This window comes from Rasamsonia emersonii, assembly GCF_000968595.1.
Source record: "Rasamsonia emersonii CBS 393.64 chromosome Unknown ctg1118621762425, whole genome shotgun sequence".
Classification (NCBI taxonomy): Eukaryota; Fungi; Ascomycota; class Eurotiomycetes; order Eurotiales; family Trichocomaceae; genus Rasamsonia; species Rasamsonia emersonii.
The window spans coordinates 1-21,389 of NW_013562548.1; the positions used below are offsets into that span (position 1 = coordinate 1).

A 21,389-nucleotide genomic window follows, 5' to 3' on the forward strand; every position below is an offset into this window, starting at 1 on the left:
ATTAATTTTTATTAATAATAAACTAGTAGTAATTATATTTTTATTATTAATATTATAGTCTTCTAATATCATAATTTAAAGGGTTTTATAAAAATATTTATAATACCTTCTATATCTATAATATCCTCCTTAGAATTAAGTATTAATGAAGAACTATAGTCCCTTTATTTAATTAATTAATTTTTATTAATAATAAAATTATTAAAAAGCAAATAAAAAGTCTATATAAATCTTATATTAAAGGTAAATATACTATCCTTAAAGAAGCTCTAACTATTACCCCCTAACTCTCTCTTATATTTCTAAATAAATAAAAAACTCCTCCTAATTATATATTATAATATTTATTATCAGTCTTTTTGTTTTTTAAATAAAATTTCCCTAATTAGCCCCTTAGAGTTATTATAGCCTTCTTATATTACTATAATCCTATAAGGTCCCTATAGAACCTTAAGTTTACTTAATCTAGTAACGTAATCGGACACCGAGCTGCCATGTCATCCACCACCACCCCCTAATCAAATTTGATGCAATTTGTTTTTAATGCACCATGCCATGGCTGATATATCAAAGGAAGGGCGTATGCAATTAGCAATTGAGGCCTATAAGAAAGGTCTTTTCTCATCAAAAAAGGCAGCTGCAGATGCATTTGACATGCCTTGAAGGACCCTTAAGACGCACCTTAATGGGACTACTTCTTGCAAAGATTCAATGGCAAATTGTTGAAAATTGACAGATACTGAAGAAACTATACTTTCAAAATAGATTCTTGATATGGACCGACATGGCCTACCTCTGCAAATTTCGACCATATGCTATCTGGCACAGCTATTGCTCTCTACACAATTGTCCTCAGATGCTACTGCCACCATTGGTGAGAAATGGGTGAACCAATTTATTAAGCACCATAATGAGCTTTACTCTAAATATACCTGAAAGTATGATTATCAATGAGCAAAATGTAAAGATCCAGAGCTCATTAAGGGGTGATTCAAGCAGTTTCATGATACTATTCAAAAGTATGGGATCCTTGAGCAAGATATCTACAACATGGACGAGACTGGCTTCCAAATGGGTGTGATTTCAACTGCCAAAGTTATCTGTGGATCAGAAACACAGGAGAGTCATGCAAAAGCTATACAGCCTAGGAATCATGAATGAGTTACTGCAATTGTTGCAGTAAATGCAGCTGGATGGGCCTTACCTCCACATATTAGTAAATACTGTATAACTAGTTAGTTAGGAGGATATTGATCGAGAACTGGTACGAAGAAAATGCTCTCTCTTAGGGGTTGTGGATTTGTATACTGCCAACGTTACAGGCGGACGATACTAGAATTCGACATCTAGTGATAGGTACAGGCCTGAGCTCCTTTTCATACTGAGAAACTCCTCGAAAGAAAAGAAAGAGAGACTGATTCAATGAATTTCTGATTCAAGACCTTTTCAGATAGTTGAGGTCATGGCTTGGGCAGAACCCTAACACGCCGACATGGATCACGCCTTACTCATCCTAGTAAGATTTTCGTATCAGGCCCGAGCAACACCATTCAAGGTACCAGATTCCATTCTTCGTACTACTATACTCCGTAGATAACAAGTGCTCGCCTTCAAAAAGTTCTTACACTGGAGTGACCAAATTCTAGCTGCAACTCATCGTCAACCAAAGAATCTGCCTATCGAAATGACTCAGCAACTCCAAACTCCTTGCTCCTGTGACCCCCCGCAACCCACCTTCCTAATCTGGCAAATATAGAATTCTAATTCGACGCTCAAAGCCTAGTTGAATATCTCCTTGCATTCCGGAATGGTTTGCTCAGAAGTCGCCTACTTTGGTATGTGATCATGGTCTAGATGGGCTATATAGAGCAGCTCTTTTCCTAGGTAGTTGGACAGTTGAACCAGGTGCTCATTCTGAGCACCATTAGTAAGATCTGAATCTTCCAATGGATTATAACAACGCAATTGGTAGTTAATAGTGCCTTCATGAGCCAGCTCTCCAGCTGCAATCTTTGCTCAGGCATCCATCATAGCATTTTCCTAGGAGCTTCAGGAGAAGGCATGGTTTTCGTCAGTACGCCGCCATTCACAAGTTTCAGGACATAATCTTAGATAGACACAAAACAGCAGTTCCAACATTTCTGGTAACTTTTTAATGTGAGTTTAGATTTCTTGCTCGTCCTAGGAAACAGTCCTGCAGGAGGATCCTAACTAGAGTGGCACTATTTCTCAATCCTACACCGGTATGGACCACGTGGCATTACTGCGGGTAATAAGGCCAGGTAGCAGCTGCATACTCTGTTGGAGAAGTTAGAAGGACCAAATTACATACCTTGTGACATAAGAAGGTACTAAAAAGCCTGACATGCAGACCTGCCTCGAAATGCACTCTCAAACCTCCTCCGTTCTTGTCATTTGTATAAATCTTGTACTGTGGATGTAGCATAGAAGTAACCAGATCGACTGCATCTGCTTTATTGAACCTGAATTGGACAAGGAGGCATAGGACTGGGAATAGGTCTTTTGATTGTTTCTTGGCAACAGCATTGTAGATCTGCACAAAGGTTATAATTGCGCCGCGGAGTAAATAATGGACATGAGCTGAGGCATGTCTTAATGGTCGTCTTGTCTAGATGGCAGCATTCCAGATCGGTCTTTGGTCACATGTCCAGCAGTCACTCGAGCACTATTAAAGCACTCCTTCTCCCTGCCAGATCTCCATCAACAGTTCACAACGAAGCCTCTTCCTCGTTGCACTTGGATCTGCTGATCAGGTGCACATTCTTTCCTCATCGATTCGATCAACCCTTTACTTTCTTTCCGCAACACTGAGCATTCCATTGCATTCAGCTCAATGCTGAGGCTGTTCTTGCTCAGAGTGGGGGGGAAAGAAACTGGTTGAGCCACATGCCAGCCACCCTCATACTCCTTCCTGAAACAGTATCTCTCTATCGGCTGAATTGCTGCTGTGCGGCACTCGAGCAACAATAATAATAATAATGACAATAAATCAGATGAGATCATCCAAGAGTGACAAGACAGCTTCCACGTTCTCTCGATCGCCGATCCGAGGCATGGCAGTTGGCCTGGGCGCTAGATCGTGCCGCGTGCCGAAAAGCTTGATTTAGCCTGAATTGCCCATGGCAACGCACGGCTCCTCCCCGGAGTATCCCCGACATTCTCCAGCTTTCTCCAGCTCTCCACATCGAGGCTGACCCGTGCGGATGGCGATATTGTCATCTGCAGAATGGTCCTCGCTGCCACGAGGCTGCTCGCACGGCTTCATTAGGCACAGTAACGACTGAGATGGACCGTGACAGCAGCTTGAAGAAGCTTCATGTTGGCGCTTTTCCCGGTTAAAACTATAACCACATTCAACTAATCTCCCTAGCAAAGCACAGAGCTCTCACCGTCCGCAACCTGCATGCCGCTGTCCCGTTTCCCCACATTATTTCCCCGAGCCGACATTCGACAGTGACGCAACGGCTTAATGCCATCGGGAGTGGACGTTGTCGATAATGGACCGTCAAAGCGAATAATGATAATACCCGGCCAGTCGGATAGAGGCCGACGGCATCTTTCCATCATCGCCTTCCCGACTTCGCCATGGCCGAGCTAATAAAATTGCAGCCCGGAATAACGTCACTGTTCTCACCTGCAGTGAGCAACATGAACGGGTTGCCGGGACGAATTCAGGCTAAATGCTGAAAGAGGAAGTCGGAAAACCTGCCGGTTGATAGGTGCTCGAGCTCTAGAATCCCTCTACGGGGGATCGCCCATTCGAGCTTCTGTATTCGGGCTCGCATGGCTGCGGAGCTGTGGGGTTTGCTGATAGCTCGGGGATGCAGAGCACGGCAATTGGGAGACCGACCAGAGACAGACGGATGTATTATAAATACTGCAGCCATGGTCAGAGCTCACGGGGGTTTCCTGCATCGATTCGGTGTCAACCATCTCCTGGGCGAGCTCCAAATCGACCATGGTGACTCGCGCGGCGATTCTCACCGCAGTGGCGGCGCTCCTGCCCACCGCGACATGGGCACAGGATAACCAAACCTATGCCAATTACTCGTCGCAGTCTCAGCCGGACCTGTTTCCCCGGACCGTCGCGACCATCGACCTGTCCTTCCCCGACTGTGAGAATGGCCCGCTCAGCACGAACCTGGTGTGCAACAAATCGGCCGATCCCTGGGCCCGAGCTGAGGCCCTCATCTCGCTCTTTACCCTCGAAGAGCTGATTAACAACACCCAGAACACCGCTCCTGGCGTGCCCCGTTTGGGTCTGCCCCAGTATCAGGTGTGGAATGAAGCTCTGCACGGACTGGACCGCGCCAATTTCTCCCATTCGGGCGAATACAGCTGGGCCACGTCCTTCCCCATGCCCATCCTGTCGATGGCGTCCTTCAACCGGACCCTCATCAACCAGATTGCCTCCATCATTGCAACGCAAGCCCGTGCCTTCAACAACGCCGGCCGTTACGGCCTTGACAGCTATGCGCCCAACATCAATGGCTTCCGCAGTCCCCTCTGGGGCCGTGGACAGGAGACGCCTGGTGAGGATGCGTTCTTCTTGAGTTCCACCTATGCGTACGAGTACATCACAGGCCTGCAGGGCGGTGTCGACCCAGAGCATGTCAAGATCGTCGCGACGGCGAAGCACTTCGCCGGCTATGATCTGGAGAACTGGGGCAACGTCTCTCGGCTGGGGTTCAATGCTATCATCACGCAGCAGGATCTCTCCGAGTACTACACCCCTCAGTTCCTGGCGTCTGCTCGATACGCCAAGACGCGCAGCATCATGTGCTCCTACAATGCAGTGAATGGAGTCCCAAGCTGTGCCAACTCCTTCTTCCTCCAGACGCTTCTCCGAGAAAACTTTGACTTCGTTGACGACGGGTACGTCTCGTCGGATTGCGACGCCGTCTACAACGTCTTCAACCCACACGGTTACGCCCTTAACCAGTCGGGAGCCGCTGCGGACTCGCTCCTAGCAGGTACCGATATCGACTGTGGTCAGACCTTGCCGTGGCACCTGAATGAGTCCTTCGTAGAAGGATACGTCTCCCGCGGTGATATCGAGAAATCCCTCACCCGTCTCTACTCAAACCTGGTGCGTCTCGGCTACTTTGACGGCAACAACAGCGAGTACCGCAACCTCAACTGGAACGACGTCGTGACTACGGACGCCTGGAACATCTCGTACGAGGCCGCGGTGGAAGGTATCACCCTGCTCAAGAACGACGGAACGCTGCCGCTGTCCAAGAAGGTCCGCAGCATTGCGCTCATCGGTCCTTGGGCCAATGCCACGGTGCAGATGCAGGGTAACTACTATGGAACGCCACCGTATCTGATCAGTCCGCTGGAAGCCGCCAAGGCCAGTGGGTTCACGGTCAACTATGCATTCGGTACCAACATCTCGACCGATTCTACCCAGTGGTTCGCGGAAGCCATCGCGGCGGCGAAGAAGTCGGACGTGATCATCTACGCCGGTGGTATTGACAACACGATCGAGGCAGAGGGACAGGACCGCACGGATCTCAAGTGGCCGGGGAACCAGCTGGATCTGATCGAGCAGCTCAGCCAGGTGGGCAAGCCCTTGGTCGTCCTGCAGATGGGCGGTGGCCAGGTGGATTCGTCGTCACTCAAGGCCAACAAGAATGTCAACGCTCTGGTGTGGGGTGGCTATCCCGGACAGTCGGGTGGTGCGGCCCTGTTTGACATCCTTACGGGCAAGCGTGCGCCGGCCGGTCGTCTGGTGAGCACGCAGTACCCGGCCGAGTATGCGACGCAGTTCCCGGCCAACGACATGAACCTGCGTCCGAACGGCAGCAACCCGGGACAGACATACATCTGGTACACGGGCACGCCCGTGTATGAGTTCGGCCACGGTCTGTTCTACACGGAGTTCCAGGAGTCGGCTGCGGCGGGCACGAACAAGACGTCGACTTTCGACATTCTGGACCTTTTCTCCACCCCTCATCCGGGATACGAGTACATCGAGCAGGTTCCGTTCATCAACGTGACTGTGGACGTGAAGAACGTCGGCCACACGCCATCGCCGTACACGGGTCTGTTGTTCGCGAACACGACAGCCGGGCCCAAGCCGTACCCGAACAAATGGCTCGTCGGGTTCGACCGGCTGCCGACGATCCAGCCGGGCGAGACTGCCAAGTTGACGATCCCGGTGCCGTTGGGCGCGATTGCGCGGGCGGACGAGAACGGCAACAAGGTGGTCTTCCCGGGCAACTACGAATTGGCACTGAACAATGAGCGATCGGTAGTGGTGTCGTTCACGCTGACGGGCGATGCGGCGACTCTAGAGAAATGGCCTTTGTGGGAGCAGGCGGTGCCGGGGGTGACCCAGCAGTAGTACCTAGATGCGAATATGTATACACGACTATAAATACTCGACTATAGATTTAGTGAATTATTTTGAAATAATGTATCAACGGAGTATCTAATCCACAATGGGAGGGAAGCATGACTTACGGTTGATGACTGAAATATCCATATTAGACCAAATTCTATTTCCAAGAAATTTAATTTCCAAGTGTAACTGAATACCCCAGCCAGAATATCATCTTATCCCAAGAACTCACTCACTCAGTCAGTAAGTCATAGATAAATCCAACCCTCCCCACTGTTAGTTAGCATCAAAGTCCAGCCAGGAACGGATTGCTGAACTCCAACTAGACGGCCCCAGTCCCAGTCCCAGTCCCAGTCCCAGAAGGAGGGCAACGAGCCAAAATCGGGGGCCCCAGCGATAGAGATGTATGTACGTATCGCAAGTGAGGAAGGAGAACTGCAAATTCACCTCCTTTTCTTTCTTTCTTTCAAGATGGCAGGCAGGCAAGGTGACTGACTGACTGACTGACTGAGTGCTCTGGACGAGATTTATGCCAAGTGGCAGAGGTATACACAGTACAGTACTGTACATTACATTATTGCGTGTGGTGACAGATATTGACTGATACGCTTTTTATTTACTTTTTACCGTTTGGGTTACTTAAAGGGAGTTAAGTTAGTTACATACCTTGCATACCAACCAGCTCACACAGTCTGACTAGCTCTGACTAGCTGGAGATAGCTTATAGTAAGTTCAGTCAGTCAAAGCAGTGAGATAGATAGATAGATAGATAGATAGATTCTGAATAAAAGGGAACGAAACAGCAGCTAGATTTCCATTACATGTACGATGTACCTGGCCACTGCTAGATACTAGACTTATAAATCATTCCATCGATAAGAGGGGGTGAAAAAAAAAAGAGAGAGAGAGAGAGAGAGAGAAGAGAGAAGAAGAAGAAGAAGAAGAAGAAGATGATGATGATGATGATGAAGATGATGATGAAGATGATGCAATCATAGATCGATCACCTTCGATCAAATATTTCTAGGTTGTAACACTTTCATTTCTGCTTCACAGGAACGTTTACTCTAATAGTCTAATTATAATACTATATTATTATTAAACATCTTGGATCAGATCAAAGAGCTTAGTTGGAAGATCTCAATAAATAAATATCAATAAACTACCTAGGTAGTCACAGACATTCCTTAGTGTGATAAAAAGGACGGTCCACAGAGATAGACCTTCCACACGTGAATTGTTAGGGTGGAGGATCCGACTACATAAACAAGTAGGTAAGTATCCAAGTTTATTGTCCAGATGTATCTTGAGAGCAGTGAGACATGCCCAGGACACAGAAGTCTAGCATGGGTAGTGCTGTTATTATATATATACAGGGCAAGTAAGACCATAATTTTATGCCTGTTCTAAGCTAGTACTGTATATAACTATCACTAATATATAAAATAGCCCCTAGGGGAAAAACACCCCCCAAACAAAACCCTCTAGAAGGTCCTATCTATATTACTAGGTATAGAGTATACAACAAAGGGACATAGTATAAATAAGAACTATGCTTTATAACTTCCCCTACCTTTTCTGTATACTGGGTGCACACTAAACCAGAACCCCCCTCTTCTACTATGGTTGATATAAACTAGTTGCAGGATTTAATAAACCTGTATTAAGCTTCTTGTTATGTTATAGTTGTGGGCTTGGCCCCAATCTTAAGCCAGACAACTTTTTGTAGCTCACCCAGTACCCTAGGTGGTTACCACTCAACCGCCCGCTGGCTCCGACTACGTAAACACTCCTTAAGGTATGGCCGTCGATATCGCTGCACGCGACAGGGGAGAAGATAATCTTTAGGAATATGGGTTTACCAAATATGTATCCTAAATCGTAGATCATGAAATGAAATAAATTGATCGCTAGTATGGTTTACTAATATCTATCCAGATATCCTGATCAGGAACATCAGCAGGATATATAATTAAAACTAATTTTCAGTGTTTTTTTTTTTTGCATATTGTCCCTGTTTTCGTAAATAGTATCATTTATGCAATGCAAACAATAAATAGACTTCTAGATAGATATATAGTTAGAAAGAAAATCCGCCTCAAGAACTCAAGTGTAGATCGATCCATTGTTGGACGGTATTGGTACAAATGGTCCATACAGAGTAGTTACTTGGACTGCATGGTCACTCCATCCTTACTAATAAAGGGTCAGGGTCACATAGATGATCGATCCATTAGTGAGTGTATGGCAATAATCACGTGTTAAGGATCATCCATGCATGTCATGTACCTGTACATAAATACAGTACATAGGATAAGTTTATGGGGCTCTCTTGATTGACCTTGGTCAAGCATCTCCCTTAGTTAATGGATATGGCATTGAGTAGATGAGTAGATGAGGAGGTCTGCGCAAACGGTCTGAGATGAGTCAGATGACTGACTATAGAACTTGTAGTAATGACATGAAGAAGGACGACGATTGTTATTATTACTATTAATAGGAAAGAACGGGAAGAGGATGATGATGATGAGGAAACAGGACTGATTTTATACGCATAATTATAAAAAAAAAAGAAAAAGAAAAAGAAAGAAAAACTCTAGAATAGAAACAATAATCTTCCATCTCCTCGAGTCAGCCTTTTTTTTGAGTGGAATGGAATGGAATGGATACCGGCTGACTTTCTTTTTGATTCAAATCACAGGTGAGAATCCTACCCCCTAAGTAAGACTTGACAATATATTTAATTAGATAATTAGGTTGAGAGCCATATCACATGCCATGTCACGCCTAAGATATAGAAGAAAAGTCCTTGGCATGGCACGGAGTAGTTTTTTTTTTAAGTCATTCTAGTTCAGCAAAGCGAGTCCTCTAAGGGTTATATCTAATAAAAGCAAACCAAAAATAAAAGAAAGTAGCTAGTTCGCAGTCTAACAAAAAGTCACAATTTATGTTTATTTATTTTTTTTGAACCCTTCAAAAAGGGGTAATACACAGTAATTAATTATTAATTAATTAATTAATTTGTTTGTTTGAAACCAGGGGATTATTACTATCAGTCTCTCTTTTTCTCTCTCCCCACCATCCCTCTCAATTACTTTTTTGTTTGCAATTTGTATCTAGTGTAATTCAGTATCTTATCTATCTATCTATATTCATCTCTAAATTCCATGCTTTCAATTCCATGAATGAATGACTTGGAAGACTGTATATTACCTTTTTTTATTTGTCTCTTTTCGAAGTATTTATAATTCTATATTTATATATAAATCCACCTCGACTGATCATGACCTTTATACTCTGATATATATATAATAGAGCACATGAAACGAATTCTATGAATTCTATATATATTCCCAGATTGGTGCCCAACTATCCTAACAAACTAACAAGGAGCAACAACAACCTTATTTATACAGTATATAGCATGTATCATGGACACAAACAGGGGTTGATTTACCTCCCTCCTAGATCCGTCTTCTGTATGTACAGTACAGTACGTCCATATGTATGTATGTATGTATGTCTATCCAGCAGATAATACCCATCCATCCAACCCACACAAACCTTCCAGCTAGAGGAGGGAGGGACTATCTATCGCCATCATCATCAGATATATATATATATACCCCCTTACTCCTCAACACAACAACCACAGCAGACCTTGATCCTTGATCTAGTAATAAGCAAACCGATACTCCGGCTTCCCACTCGACGCCCTCCTCCCCTTCTTCTCCTTGGACCTCGAACTCGCCAACCTCTTGCTCGCCGACCCCGAACTCCTACCCCTATCCCTACTCCGCGAACGGGACGTGCTCGGTTTCCGTCTCGCCTGGCCCTGCTGCGCGCGAAAAGAGCGGGTTCTGTTCTTTCTCCCACCGTCGCCTTTGTGCTCCACGCGCGTGTGCGGGTCGTCGCGCGAGCGGTCTTCGTCCGAGGAGTCTTCGTGCAGGACGTTGCGGAAGGTGTCTTCGCGGGGTTGGTTGAAGTCTCCTGGTGTTTGGGTGAGTGGGGACTGGTCTCTGAGGGCTTTGTTGGGTTTGTTGGGCATGTTGTGTTGTCGTCGTTCGTCGTCGATGTGGTTTAAACTGAACTGGTTGAAGTGAACAGGTTGACGGGTTGAGGTTGAGAGAAAGGTTTTTTTTTTCTCTCGTTCGCTTTCGGTATGGTATGGTCCTCCTGTAAATAAATAAATTGTATTGTTGGTGTTGATGTTGGAGGACTTCGTTTCCCTTTTTTTCAAGGAGGTAATATAGACAGATAGATAGGTACAGATACAGGGTATAGGTACAGGTATAGCTATAGTATAGGGAGGTAGAAAATGTAATCAGCTAGAGTAGTAACCTACGCTCGAGGACGGCCGTAACCATGTCGTCATCATGGCAAGTTATGTAAGGCGAGGCGACGAGCGCCACCGTCTGCCACGGGAAAGTCTGGTATCCACGGACATGATAAGATCGAAGTGGGTAGGTGTCAGTGATTGGATGTAAACGTTTGTACCTAGGTGTCTACCAAGCAGATTGACCATTGAATAGTTCGGACCTCAGACCTCTTTATTCCTGCACATAGATATCTTCTGATTGCATACATGACAAACCCAACCAAGACGGCCTAGTGGAAGCCAGCAAGAAAGAAGAAGCTCGGGGAATCAACCAGACGGCCATGTAAAACTCAATTTTACACCTGCCCGGCCATCCTGATATCAATAGCGAAACGATTAACGATGGCAAGACGAAAAACGGTCGTATCAGTGTCAGTTTACATCCACCCCGCACTCTGCCTACCGGGCTCTAGCAGAATTCCAGACACTCGACGCAGTCGAGGCAGCACTCGCACGTCTCCTCACAGAGGAAGCAGCAGCACATGGTCGCAAGGCTGGTAACACTCGTCAGCGGCGATCGCATACGACAGTCCATCAATGGAGACAAACCAGGCACCCAGGCATCCTCGGTCCGTGCTCTGTTTCGGCTGGGGAGGCGGAGGCTGCTGGTATTGCATCTGCTGCTGGTTAGCCAGTTAACTAGTCAGAGGGGTTCAGAGTCATAGGAATAACACGACATACCGGAGGGTAACCCTGTGGAGGAGCATAACCCTGCTGCGGGGGGTAGCCCTGGGGCGGCGGAGGCCCGTATCTACGCGTTCAATCTCTCAGCAACATGTCACCCAAAAGACAAAATTTCGAAAGAAAAATTTCGAAAGCGCACTGGCTGCATCGCACAATGCGCTGGCTCGGGCATCGTCCGTGGCCGTCGCTTCATCCTTGCGCATCGCACGAGAGCAGCGACAGGGATTGCATGCCAGGGAGACGAGTCGGGGACATACGTCTGAGGAGGATACTGAGGCTGCTGGTTGTAGTAGGCCTGGTTCGACATGATGGCGGTCGCTCGTAGTCTGCGCGAGGATATTATCAGTTCGCCGTCCGCCGAGACAAGCACGAAAACAAGGACAGACAGACGCACCTGAAAAAGACGGGTCAAGCTGCGATGGAAGACAGCAAGAGACGGGATAGCAGAAGACAGAAAATCGACTGTGGGCGACAGCTGACGTCGTATGGCGGAGCGGAGAGTGAAAAGGGAAGAGAGGTGTGAGACACGGGGAAGCGGAGGCAGGCTAGAGCAGGAGCAGCGCAGGATGGGCCAGTCACGGGCAGCAGCCAAGTGGGACGATAGGCCACGCGGGTCCGAGTTAGTTGCCAATCTTGACGATGGCAATCAAAAGAATCACGGCCAGCAGCGACGATGATGATCCGGAGATGAGGCGCCTTTTGTATCGCGCGCGTTTCAAATCGCTCGTCCGGCGATTCCTGGCGAAGGCGCAGGCGAGGAACAGCCTGCCTCAGTTACTCCGTAAAGGAGCACTGCCAGCCTGGCGAATCGCTCCCGCAGGAAGAGAGCGTCGCGCCAGCCCGGCCATGCCAAGCCAGCCCAGCCGGCCCCAGCTGGCCAGCCCTACTGCGAGTCTAGCCTCTAGCCGGTGGTTCGACTGCTCTGTTGGTACCGTTGTTGATCTAGGATGCCCGTTTGTCTCCCGCTGGCACCCCAGCTACGAATTACGGCACAGCCGGCAGAGTCGCAATCCTCCTCTCGTCAGCTGTACAGTCCATCTGCAGCTGCAGGGGCAGCATCCCTGGCCGTTGGGACTCTTGACCGCAGACCGCCAGATGCCAGCCAGCAAACTTTCAGTAGCGTGTCGCCTGGTGGAGACGTTGGCAGCAGCTCTACAGTTTCCACCAGCCAGCTCGAGTATGAACGGTGCACGGTCCCGTGCATCGCCCTCTGTGGCACAGCCAATGCACGTGATGCCTCGACTATGCTCCAGCCACGCAGCCACGTCAGACGCGGCCACCTACGTAAGTCGACAAGGTTCTTGTACGAGGGAGCAGATTGTGGCTGTGACTCATTCTTCATTAGGTCAGAGAACAGACTAGAAATAAGTATATACAGCGAACAAAAGGGAAAAGGGGGAAAATATTACAAATAACACAAGATAATCAAGAACACGACAAAAATACGAGAGAAGAAAGAAGAAGAGAAAAGCAAAAATAAAAGAAATAAAGATACACATCTGACCATCACACATTAATCGTAACACATGCTGAATCATCTGCCTCCATCCAGGGAAGACAGTGCAGAACACCATGCTCAATACTCATCACCCTCGCAGAACACAAGCAAGAAACAAATATGAACAGGTCAAAAATGAACAAGGATAAAAGGACAAGAAAAAAAAACCCATCCAGAAAGCAGGTCAGTTTACAGTCAGTTATCAGTCAGTTCAGTCAGTTATACAGCAGTTTTCACAAGGTACGGATCTGCCTCCGCAGACAGCTGCTGCGACTCGAGGCAGAAAGACGGGTCAAATGACGGATTATTCAGGTCCGTCAGCGGTTGCGGGAATGCTTCATACCCTTGACCAGCCATAGCCGGATCCCACTCCAGCGACGTCGAAGCGTCATACTCCAGTCCCATCTCTGGGTTCATCTCAGGTCCCTTCGCAGGCGACCCAGAAGGCGCCTGCGTCTGCGCCTGCGTCTGCGCCTGCACCTGTGCCTGAGCCTGAGCTTGAGCCTGCGCCTGAGCCTGCGCCTGAGCCTGCGCTTGGGCCTGCGCTTGTGCCTGCTGAATAGCGGCAGCGGCCACATCGGCGGGAATCTCCTCGTCGAGAAGGTACTGCGCATTTTCCAGCACGAGCTCTTCCTTCTGCTCCATCCAGTGCTTCAGTACCTCCATCGGCGGGTGATTCCCGCCGCCTTTGCCGCCCCGCTTCTCGCTATCCTTGCCCCGTCCGCCGCGTCCACGCTGGCACGGGTTGAAATGCGTCCGACGCAAGTGCGCGGCCGCGTTGTAGTTCGCCCCGTAGCGCTTGCCGCTGCGGCAGGCCTTGCAGTTGGCCAGGAAGGTCTTGTCCGGCGAGATATCGACACAGACCCAGACCTTGCGCACCACCGAGTGCACCCGCTCGATGTGCCGGCGCAGCTCATGCTCGCCATGGAAGCCCTCGGGCTGGTCCTGACACAGGTGGCAGTACGTCTTCTGACGCGGCGGACGCTGGAAGTTCGCCTTGGGAATGGCCGCCACCTCTTTCGAGGTGCCATTCTCCGACGAGATCCGAATCATCTGATGTTGCTGATCACTGGACTTAGCAGTGGATGATGATGATGATGATGAGCTAGACTTGTTAGAAGGCAGCTTCGGTGCAATGGGCCGGGCCCCCTGCACCACTTGTTCTGAAGTTCGGCGTGCAGTCCTCGACTGCTGTGACAGAGACACAGACGAGCTGGTGCTCCCTGTAGACAGAGAATGCTTCATCTCCACACCGGCAGATGAAGGTGACAGCGAAACAGAATTGGCACGGGGCATAAAAGAGCCGGGGGTTGGGGCGGAGCTAGAAAAGGAAACAGATGCGACGTCAGATAAGGAGAACGGAAGCTGATCGATGTTCCGATCAAGAGGGGAAAGATAGGAGGAAGATTGAAAAGAAACGTCCTGGGCGGACGGTTGCTGCAGAAAGTCAGGGGATGAAAATGGAACATCGAAATTGTGCTCCAGGTTCGACCCCGTCGAGTCGAATCGGACCATTCCCAATCCTCCACAGATTGAATCCGTCGTCGTACTACGACTCATTTCGGTTGCTGCCGCCGTCGTGACCGTCAGTTGGTCGGACACTGGGGAACCTGACAGCCCCGTCAAATCGGCCGGCTGTGCTGGTGGTTGCGGCATCTGCATCTGCATCTGCATCTGCAACTGCTGTTGCTCCTGTTTGTTGTCATGTAACCCCCTCGACGTGGACTCGTCGGGGGAATATGACAATGCAAAGGCAGAGGTACCTTGATTGGGAAAGTCATCCAAACACTGCTGCGTGTACTCGGACGGCGAGTATTCGTTGACGTCGTCGAGGCGAAGCTGGTACGAGGTGGGCCCAGATGACTGCCGTCGCAGTGATGTTGCCGCCGCCGCCGCCGCCGCCAACTGTTGCCGGTGAGAGGCCGGATTCTGCAGGCTCTGCGAGCGGGCCATGGGGGCCGATCGAGAGAAAGATCCATTGTGGCCGCTGAGCGTGGAATGGATGCCAGTCCGAGAGCTGGATGACTGCCGCCGGGTCATCTGGGAGGCCACAGCCGTGGAGGAGTCAAGGGACGATGGTGTACCAGTCCACTTGAAGGTGCCGGCACCGTCGGACTCCGGAGTCTGCCAACTGTCAATCCAGGGAAGCGATGGGGAAAGAGAAGGGGCGAGGAGCAGGAGCGGGCAGGAAACGGATGGACAGAAAAGAAGGCGCACGTGAAGGGCCAAGGAGACATACGGTGGCACGTCGTTTCGCCGGCGAGGGTGCTCCAGGAATCGTCCGGGGAACATCCTGTCGAGTCCGTTTACCCAAATTGTCCGAGGAGGATCCGCTGTTGGCGGTAGTAGTAGTAGTAGTCATAGTGGTGGCGGTAGTGCCAGTTGTGTCGCCTGGGGCCGTGGAGGAGCCGTCGCGGGTGGAGGACGGTGTCATGAACTGACTGAGTCGTTGGGTCCAAAGTTGATTTCGCTCCGACTCTGGGAGGTGGGCATGCTGAACCAAAAAGTAGTCCCGGAAGCTGGAAATGGCCCTCGTAAATAACTCGTCATCGGCCGTAGAGACAGCCATGATGCCGGGAAGTTCCTCTCCCTCGTAAGGTACGTGGCAGGAGCTAGGATCAGTAGTATCAGACACGGGGATGAGCACAAGGTGGGATCTCTCTGGGAGCTCTGGTCAGTATGAGTCAGAGCACAGCGAGAAGGTCCCGACTCACAGACAACAGAAGGGATCAATGGGAGACGGGTGTATGATGAGGATGCAGGTCGAACGGATGAGTGTGGTGATGGTCGGTATAAGGAAGACAAGGTTCACGAGGATAGTAGATGTCGCTCTGGATGTGATGGGAAGACTGGAGTGAAGAAGATAACGATCGAAGAACCTGGGGATCGCTGATAATAAGAAAACGGCCAAGAACAGGAGCAGGGGAAGCTTCAACCTCACGTGTCTGGCGATCCATCGCAGTTGGTCAGGGCCCGTCTCGGACACCACGGTCAGACTCAGTCCTACAGAGCGGAGAACACACTGGGGGAGAGGGGATGTTCTAGACGAGCGCTTCCGTCGTGGCTCGGAAGACCGGTCAGGCGCAGCAGAGTCGAAGAGGCCCGAAACAGCTAGGTGGCTCAGCGTAGGGTAGACCCTGCAGGCCAACCAGCGAGGGACCGGGACGATGAGGGCGCGTGGATGGAGAGAGTTCGACGGAGGGCCGCTGGGTCGTGCAGCAGAGAAGTGAGGCAGCGAAACGGATCGTGCTGGCAGAAGCCGGGCCAGCGAGAGGCGGCGCTGCGCACCCCGCTAGCAGCCCTTAGCAGTTAGCAGACGCAGCCGCTGTTAACGAGAGTGCCCACTAAACTTAGGCGTGCCCGCGACCCTCCCTCCCCCGAAGCAGCCCCCGAGGGCGCCGTCGCCGGCGTGCTGACCCCCCCCAGAGCCCTCCCGACGGGGGTCCTCCAGCAGGCCTGAGTCCTGGGGCATGCTGCCTGGCACCTCTCGAGTCCCTGGCGGCCACGTTGTTGCACGAGTCAGCCCTCGCCCTTGCCAACACGAGTCGGCTCCCTGCCAAGCAGCTGTCTGGCACTCTGCGGTCTCGCCTGCCCCATCGCGGCCGGGCGTATCAGCAGCGCTGCCCACGTAAGAAACCAATCCACGCTCGCCTCCAGCTTATGCACGAACTTGGTCACTGATCCATTGCTGTTTGGCTGGCCGTGTGTCCTGCCATGACGGAGCATCGCTGCCTACGCGGACTAAGACCTGCGTTGCGCGACCAGATCGGTTTCGATCTCCTCTCCTGCAAATCACAGCGATGCGCTGGGGCAGTCCCTTGGCCGGCGCTGTACTAAGAATAATGCCAATGCCATACGATGATCCCATCGTGGGCCCGGTCCGACCGTCTTCCGGATGATGGAGGAACTCACGCACGTCATATTCTGGTGGCGGTCCGTCGCTGTTTTTCCTCCTCGAGAGACTGTAGACCGTCACTGCACCGTGTCCACATGGCCAGGCTATTCAGGAACCGTCGAATCCCTCCGTATCCACTGTCTGGTCTGTGGAGGATGGCGAGGGCAGTTTCTGGGCGTTGCGCTGGAGGCAGATCTCCGTGAGTCACGGAACTGGGCGGCCGAGCGGTGAGATGTCCGATCCTGAGACCACGGGGTAAGGAACTAGTTGCCAGCGCGGTCTCCGCGATTTGCGTCGGTGAAAAATGATCTTCGTGGTCTGGATCCCGATTCCTCAACTCACCAAGTCACCTGGATCGTCATGGTCAGAGGGTATGCGTTTGGTGGTGCTTTGCGCGATGATTCAATGATTATTGCTTAGAGAGGGGACGGGAGCGAACTATGATGCCTTCCGACTGCGTTCAAGTGCTCAACCTGAAACAACGTCCACCGTTGACGTTGTCGCCTCCAACTCGAAAGAAATGGACACATTTACCTCCATAATTACTTTCATAGAGTCAAAAGCTGTTACGACCCTGCAAAACCCGTTTCCTCGCAGTCATTGCCGTCATATCCTTGGTACCTCTCTGGTCGGTTCCAAGGAATGCCAATCCGAAAATGTGGTAACTGCAACGGCAAGTGGATCTTTGCTCCTCAACTTTGCGCCAGTGGCTTTTTTGGAGACTGATCCACAATCTATTGAATGATGGACTACTCGTATAGATTCGCAGTAGTTTGCCTAGACGGACGGACTACGAGCAGGAGGGACCTTGCGGGAGTCACCGGAGGTCATAGTTAGTCTTCGCTGCTGACATCAGACTGCTCACAAGTTACGGAGTGCTCCGGACAACAAGTCGAGAAACACCTGGCAATCGCTTGAAACGAGCCATGACAGGGTCAGGAACTCGTCGGGAACTCCTGCAAGGACAGCCACCCTGGGCAATCTGCCTCTACCGGGAAATTGTACACGTTTCGAACTTGCTGACTCACCAACACAATCGGATCATTGTAGCCATGTCTGAACGAGACTAGGAGAGAGATCACCTCAATCATGACCACTGTACCATTGACACCATAATCTGCAAGGTGTGATGGCATCCAAACGACCTCGTTATAAAGCCGCTAATGCCGCCCGAATTCCAGCACAGCCCCTGTGCAACCGTCAAAAGCGAGGGGATGCTGAGTACATGGCTGTTGCTCTTGCTGCCAGCAGACCGGGATGCCTGCAGATTCAGGCTGCCGAAGCGTCAGGCACCCAGGCCGCCAGGCAGTGAGGCTGCTTATATCTGGCACACCGCATTGGCTCCGATCCCGCCTATCACATCCACGCTTTCCAGCGGCTGTCTTCATCCAGATGAATCCTTGCTTTCCATAAGTCAATCAGGTATAATGGTGAGTTCACTGATAAGCAGGTATGCGGCTCGGCAGTGACAGCACACCGTTCTTCGAGCCTGTGTCACTATATCCTGGTCGCAGCTCCCATCCATTGATGGACAGTGATCTGAACCGTGGTATCACCAGCTGGACACAGTCGAAGCTAGTGGCTATTTGTTGTTCTTGCAGGTGTAGCTGCCATTGCCACGACTTGAGATTAGTTTTAGTTAATCCCAAGGAGCAATTTCTCATTTTCACTATATGATTTTAGTTTGGACTTATTTGTCTTTTATTCCTGTCTTCTTTCCAGGCTGTCTTCTGTCATTCTCTGCCGTATTCTTTACCATTATCATGATACTCTGTACCAAAGTAAGCTTGGGCAGTTATGTAACAAGGTTAGGTTCCAAGGCAAGACAGCTTGGCAGACAACTGCTTGTTTATATATTACAGAAACCACACAAAATGCCCGCGTGTCTGTCATTCTGATAAATTTCAGATGGAATAAATTAATATATTATTCTGCATGTCTGGATGAGAGAGAAGATAATAAGAATGATGAGCATCGTGAAGCATCAGTTAATGCCATCTACCTGGTCAGCGGTGTGGTTTGCTGGTACATTGACGTCAGCCAGCTTGCCTCCACAGACAACCAAGAAACCCCGCGACACAGAGAGCCACCGCAACAGCGACCACAACAATTATCCTCAAAATAGTTTCCCTTTCTGTTTTAATTTAAATAGTCTATACTACAGACATTCCTCTCATTTTTTTTAAGATTGAAAACTTAAAGATTTTGAACCAGACTGAGCTCTGGAGCTCCCTGGGGTGCCCATCCAGATCATCAGGGAGGGGGAATTCTCCACACACGTGATTTGGCTCATATTGCTTGTTCAAAACAGTCACGGTCGCACATTCACATTCACAGTCCCAACTTCCAACTATTATTTCAGGCCAGCTTCAGGGTCGATCGCTGGTTTTCTTTCTTGTGGAGGCCGCAGTCCACGTCTGTCCTTGTAGAAATCTCATAACAACCTTCCTCCCCCTCTTCATCGCAGCAGCCACATCGCCAACATGGCGGACTCTGCGCCCCAATCCACGGCCGATGGCACCCTGTACCTCTACACCTCCCTCACCGCAGGCTCCTCCCACATTATCACTGCCACCTCGCGACTCGAGACCATCCTGAAAGCGAACAAGATCCCTTTCCGCGCGATTGATGTGGCCACGGACGAGAAAGCCCGCATGCTATGGGGCCGCCGATCCAAAGGCAGAAAGCTTCCGGGTCTGGTCAAATACGGCAATGTCGTAGGCGTAAGTTTGTCTGCCGGCAATCACCACATCTCCCCTGTCATATGGGGCCTGTACATCTTTGTCGAAGACTGATTTGATTGATTACGATAGGACTTGGAACAAATCGAAGAGTGGAACGAATACGGCGAACTCAAGCAGCAAATCGAGTCCATCACGCACCTAGATGCTCTCCCCGAACCCCGCGTGAACACCCCTGCCAACACGTCGGCCAAGCCTCCTACCCCTGCAGAGTCTCCAGCTCCAGCTCCAGCCACCCCGAAGCCGACGAGTAGCTCGCCACATATCCAGATCCAGACTCCTCCCAGCAAGAACGACGTGAAGGATGACCACATTGCGCTGGCACTGCGGCAGGCCGGCGAGGAGGCCGCGTCCAAGGCGAAGGAAAATGCCCGTGCGAAACTAGGAACCAAGCCTCCCAGCAAGGAGGGAGACGGCAAACTGCCGCCCACGTCGAAGCCCGAAGCGAAAGCCACCGAGCCCGTCGGGAAAGTGGATGCGAAGGATGTCGAGGGCCGACAGCCGGGGGTGCCGGTCTCAGATGCAGACCAAGGACAACACCGACAATCAGTCGCGCCCGCTCCGGAAATTGTCGCTCCTCCCCAGAGACCATCGTTGGAAAGCGAGTGCGCTGCCGTCTCGAGTGCCAACTTCCGCGCCGAGAACGCCGAGACGCTGGGTCTCGTGGGACATCATCGCGGGTCTATTGTCTCTGCGACGTCGAAGGAGGAAAAGGACCAGGTGGCTCGCGATCTGCGCGACTCAGTCTCGCAGCCAGTCGCCGATGGGGATCTTCAAGAGTTGCGAAGCTCAGCGAACAAGGGGCAGGAGGAGACGGTCGAGGATGAAGAAGAAGAAGAAGGCGAAGGCAAGGCTGACGAGGAGAAGAAAGACACGGATGGCCACAAGGTCTCAGGAGAGGAGACTAGTCCTAGCCCACAGCAGCAGGATCCCAAGGCCGGAGAGCAGGCTGGTATCAGTGTGAAAGACTAAGGGTGTCTTCCCTTCTCTTGCACACCACAGCACGACAAACGTCATTTGTTTTGCGGTATTAGCACAACGATCAGTTCTTGTTTCTGTTTATGGCTGTTCATGTTCCTGCTTCATTACGGTCGTACATACTCATGCTACTTACATGTTTGTTACGAAGTGAATGACCAGTTGAATGTGATACCATTCTTTTGATTGTCTTGCACAGGAAGTATGATTTCCAAGCCACATACTTGTCTTATCCCGGAATGGTATTAGATTGCACTGCATGCGCTGGTGGTAATTTATTCATACCGATTACTTAACATTATCTACGGTAAACAACGTCATATAGGTATCTAAAGCAAATAATCAGGTCCGTAACGGACTTATTTTTTCTTTTACTCTTTTTCTTGCTTTTCTTTTAACGCCGCCGCTTCTCAACAGCCTCTCTCAGTTTCGCAATCACATCTGCCGGATCCTTGGCTCCAAACACGGCCGACCCAGCCACGATGACATTGGCGCCTGCATCCGCAGCCTGGTCGATCGTGCCCAGGCCCAGCCCGCCATCTACCTCGATGTTCAGGTCTGGATAGCGCTCGCGGAGCGCCTTCACCTTGGGCAGCTCTGAGGGCATGAACTTTTGCCCGCCGAAACCGGGCTCGACGGTCATGACGAGAACCATCTATTTTTGGACAAGAGAAAGAAAACATTCGTTAGCCTGTTTGTTTTTTTTTTCTCGGGTGAAATTGGGGCTGTCGGGCTTGGGGCTACTCACATCCGGTCGCTCAATCTCCTCCTTGCTCTCGAGAATGTCCCACAGGACGTCGACGGAGGTGCTGGGCTTGATGGCGATGCCTGCCTTCATCCCCTCCTCG

The 21,389-nt window shown here is 50.3% G+C and overlaps 7 protein-coding genes across 7 annotated transcripts; 4 read left to right on the forward strand and 3 right to left on the reverse strand.

The window, feature by feature from the left end:
• Positions 1 to 3,979: 3,979 nt before the first annotated feature.
• T310_10188 (Xylan 1,4-beta-xylosidase) lies at positions 3,980 to 6,370 on the forward strand (the record flags this gene model as incomplete). The annotated part of the gene is made up of 1 exon (XM_013467381.1): positions 3,980 to 6,370. The coding sequence occupies one exon, from the start codon at positions 3,980 to 3,982 to the stop codon at positions 6,368 to 6,370; it is 2,391 nt and encodes a 796-aa protein (XP_013322835.1).
• A 3,088-nt stretch (positions 6,371 to 9,458) lies between these two features.
• T310_10189 (uncharacterized protein) lies at positions 9,459 to 11,736 on the reverse strand (the record flags this gene model as incomplete). Its single annotated transcript, XM_013467382.1, has 8 exons — positions 9,459 to 9,483; positions 9,825 to 9,844; positions 9,932 to 9,954; positions 10,151 to 10,663; positions 10,713 to 10,864; positions 11,295 to 11,362; positions 11,427 to 11,496; positions 11,687 to 11,736. 8 exons carry the CDS (start codon positions 11,734 to 11,736, stop codon positions 9,459 to 9,461), a joined length of 921 nt encoding a protein of 306 aa, XP_013322836.1.
• A 332-nt stretch (positions 11,737 to 12,068) lies between these two features.
• Positions 12,069 to 12,909, forward strand: T310_10190 (uncharacterized protein; the record flags this gene model as incomplete). The annotated part of the gene is made up of 2 exons (XM_013467383.1): positions 12,069 to 12,713; positions 12,808 to 12,909. 2 exons carry the CDS (start codon positions 12,069 to 12,071, stop codon positions 12,907 to 12,909), a joined length of 747 nt encoding a protein of 248 aa, XP_013322837.1.
• A 237-nt stretch (positions 12,910 to 13,146) lies between these two features.
• T310_10191 (uncharacterized protein) lies at positions 13,147 to 16,795 on the reverse strand (the record flags this gene model as incomplete). The annotated part of the gene is made up of 4 exons (XM_013467384.1): positions 13,147 to 15,051; positions 15,167 to 15,539; positions 15,642 to 16,219; positions 16,598 to 16,795. 4 exons carry the CDS (start codon positions 16,793 to 16,795, stop codon positions 13,147 to 13,149), a joined length of 3,054 nt encoding a protein of 1,017 aa, XP_013322838.1.
• Positions 16,796 to 18,036: 1,241 nt separating this feature from the next.
• T310_10192 (uncharacterized protein) lies at positions 18,037 to 18,947 on the forward strand (the record flags this gene model as incomplete). The annotated part of the gene is made up of 3 exons (XM_013467385.1): positions 18,037 to 18,272; positions 18,506 to 18,603; positions 18,685 to 18,947. The coding sequence occupies 3 exons, from the start codon at positions 18,037 to 18,039 to the stop codon at positions 18,945 to 18,947; spliced, it is 597 nt and encodes a 198-aa protein (XP_013322839.1).
• Positions 18,948 to 19,305: 358 nt separating this feature from the next.
• Positions 19,306 to 20,535, forward strand: T310_10193 (uncharacterized protein; the record flags this gene model as incomplete). The annotated part of the gene is made up of 2 exons (XM_013467386.1): positions 19,306 to 19,545; positions 19,636 to 20,535. 2 exons carry the CDS (start codon positions 19,306 to 19,308, stop codon positions 20,533 to 20,535), a joined length of 1,140 nt encoding a protein of 379 aa, XP_013322840.1.
• A 400-nt stretch (positions 20,536 to 20,935) lies between these two features.
• T310_10194 (Ribulose-phosphate 3-epimerase) lies at positions 20,936 to 21,389 on the reverse strand (the record flags this gene model as incomplete). Its single annotated transcript, XM_013467387.1, has 2 exons — positions 20,936 to 21,196; positions 21,290 to 21,389. Coding segments are annotated over 2 exons (361 nt in total), but the record flags the coding sequence as incomplete, so codon positions are not given.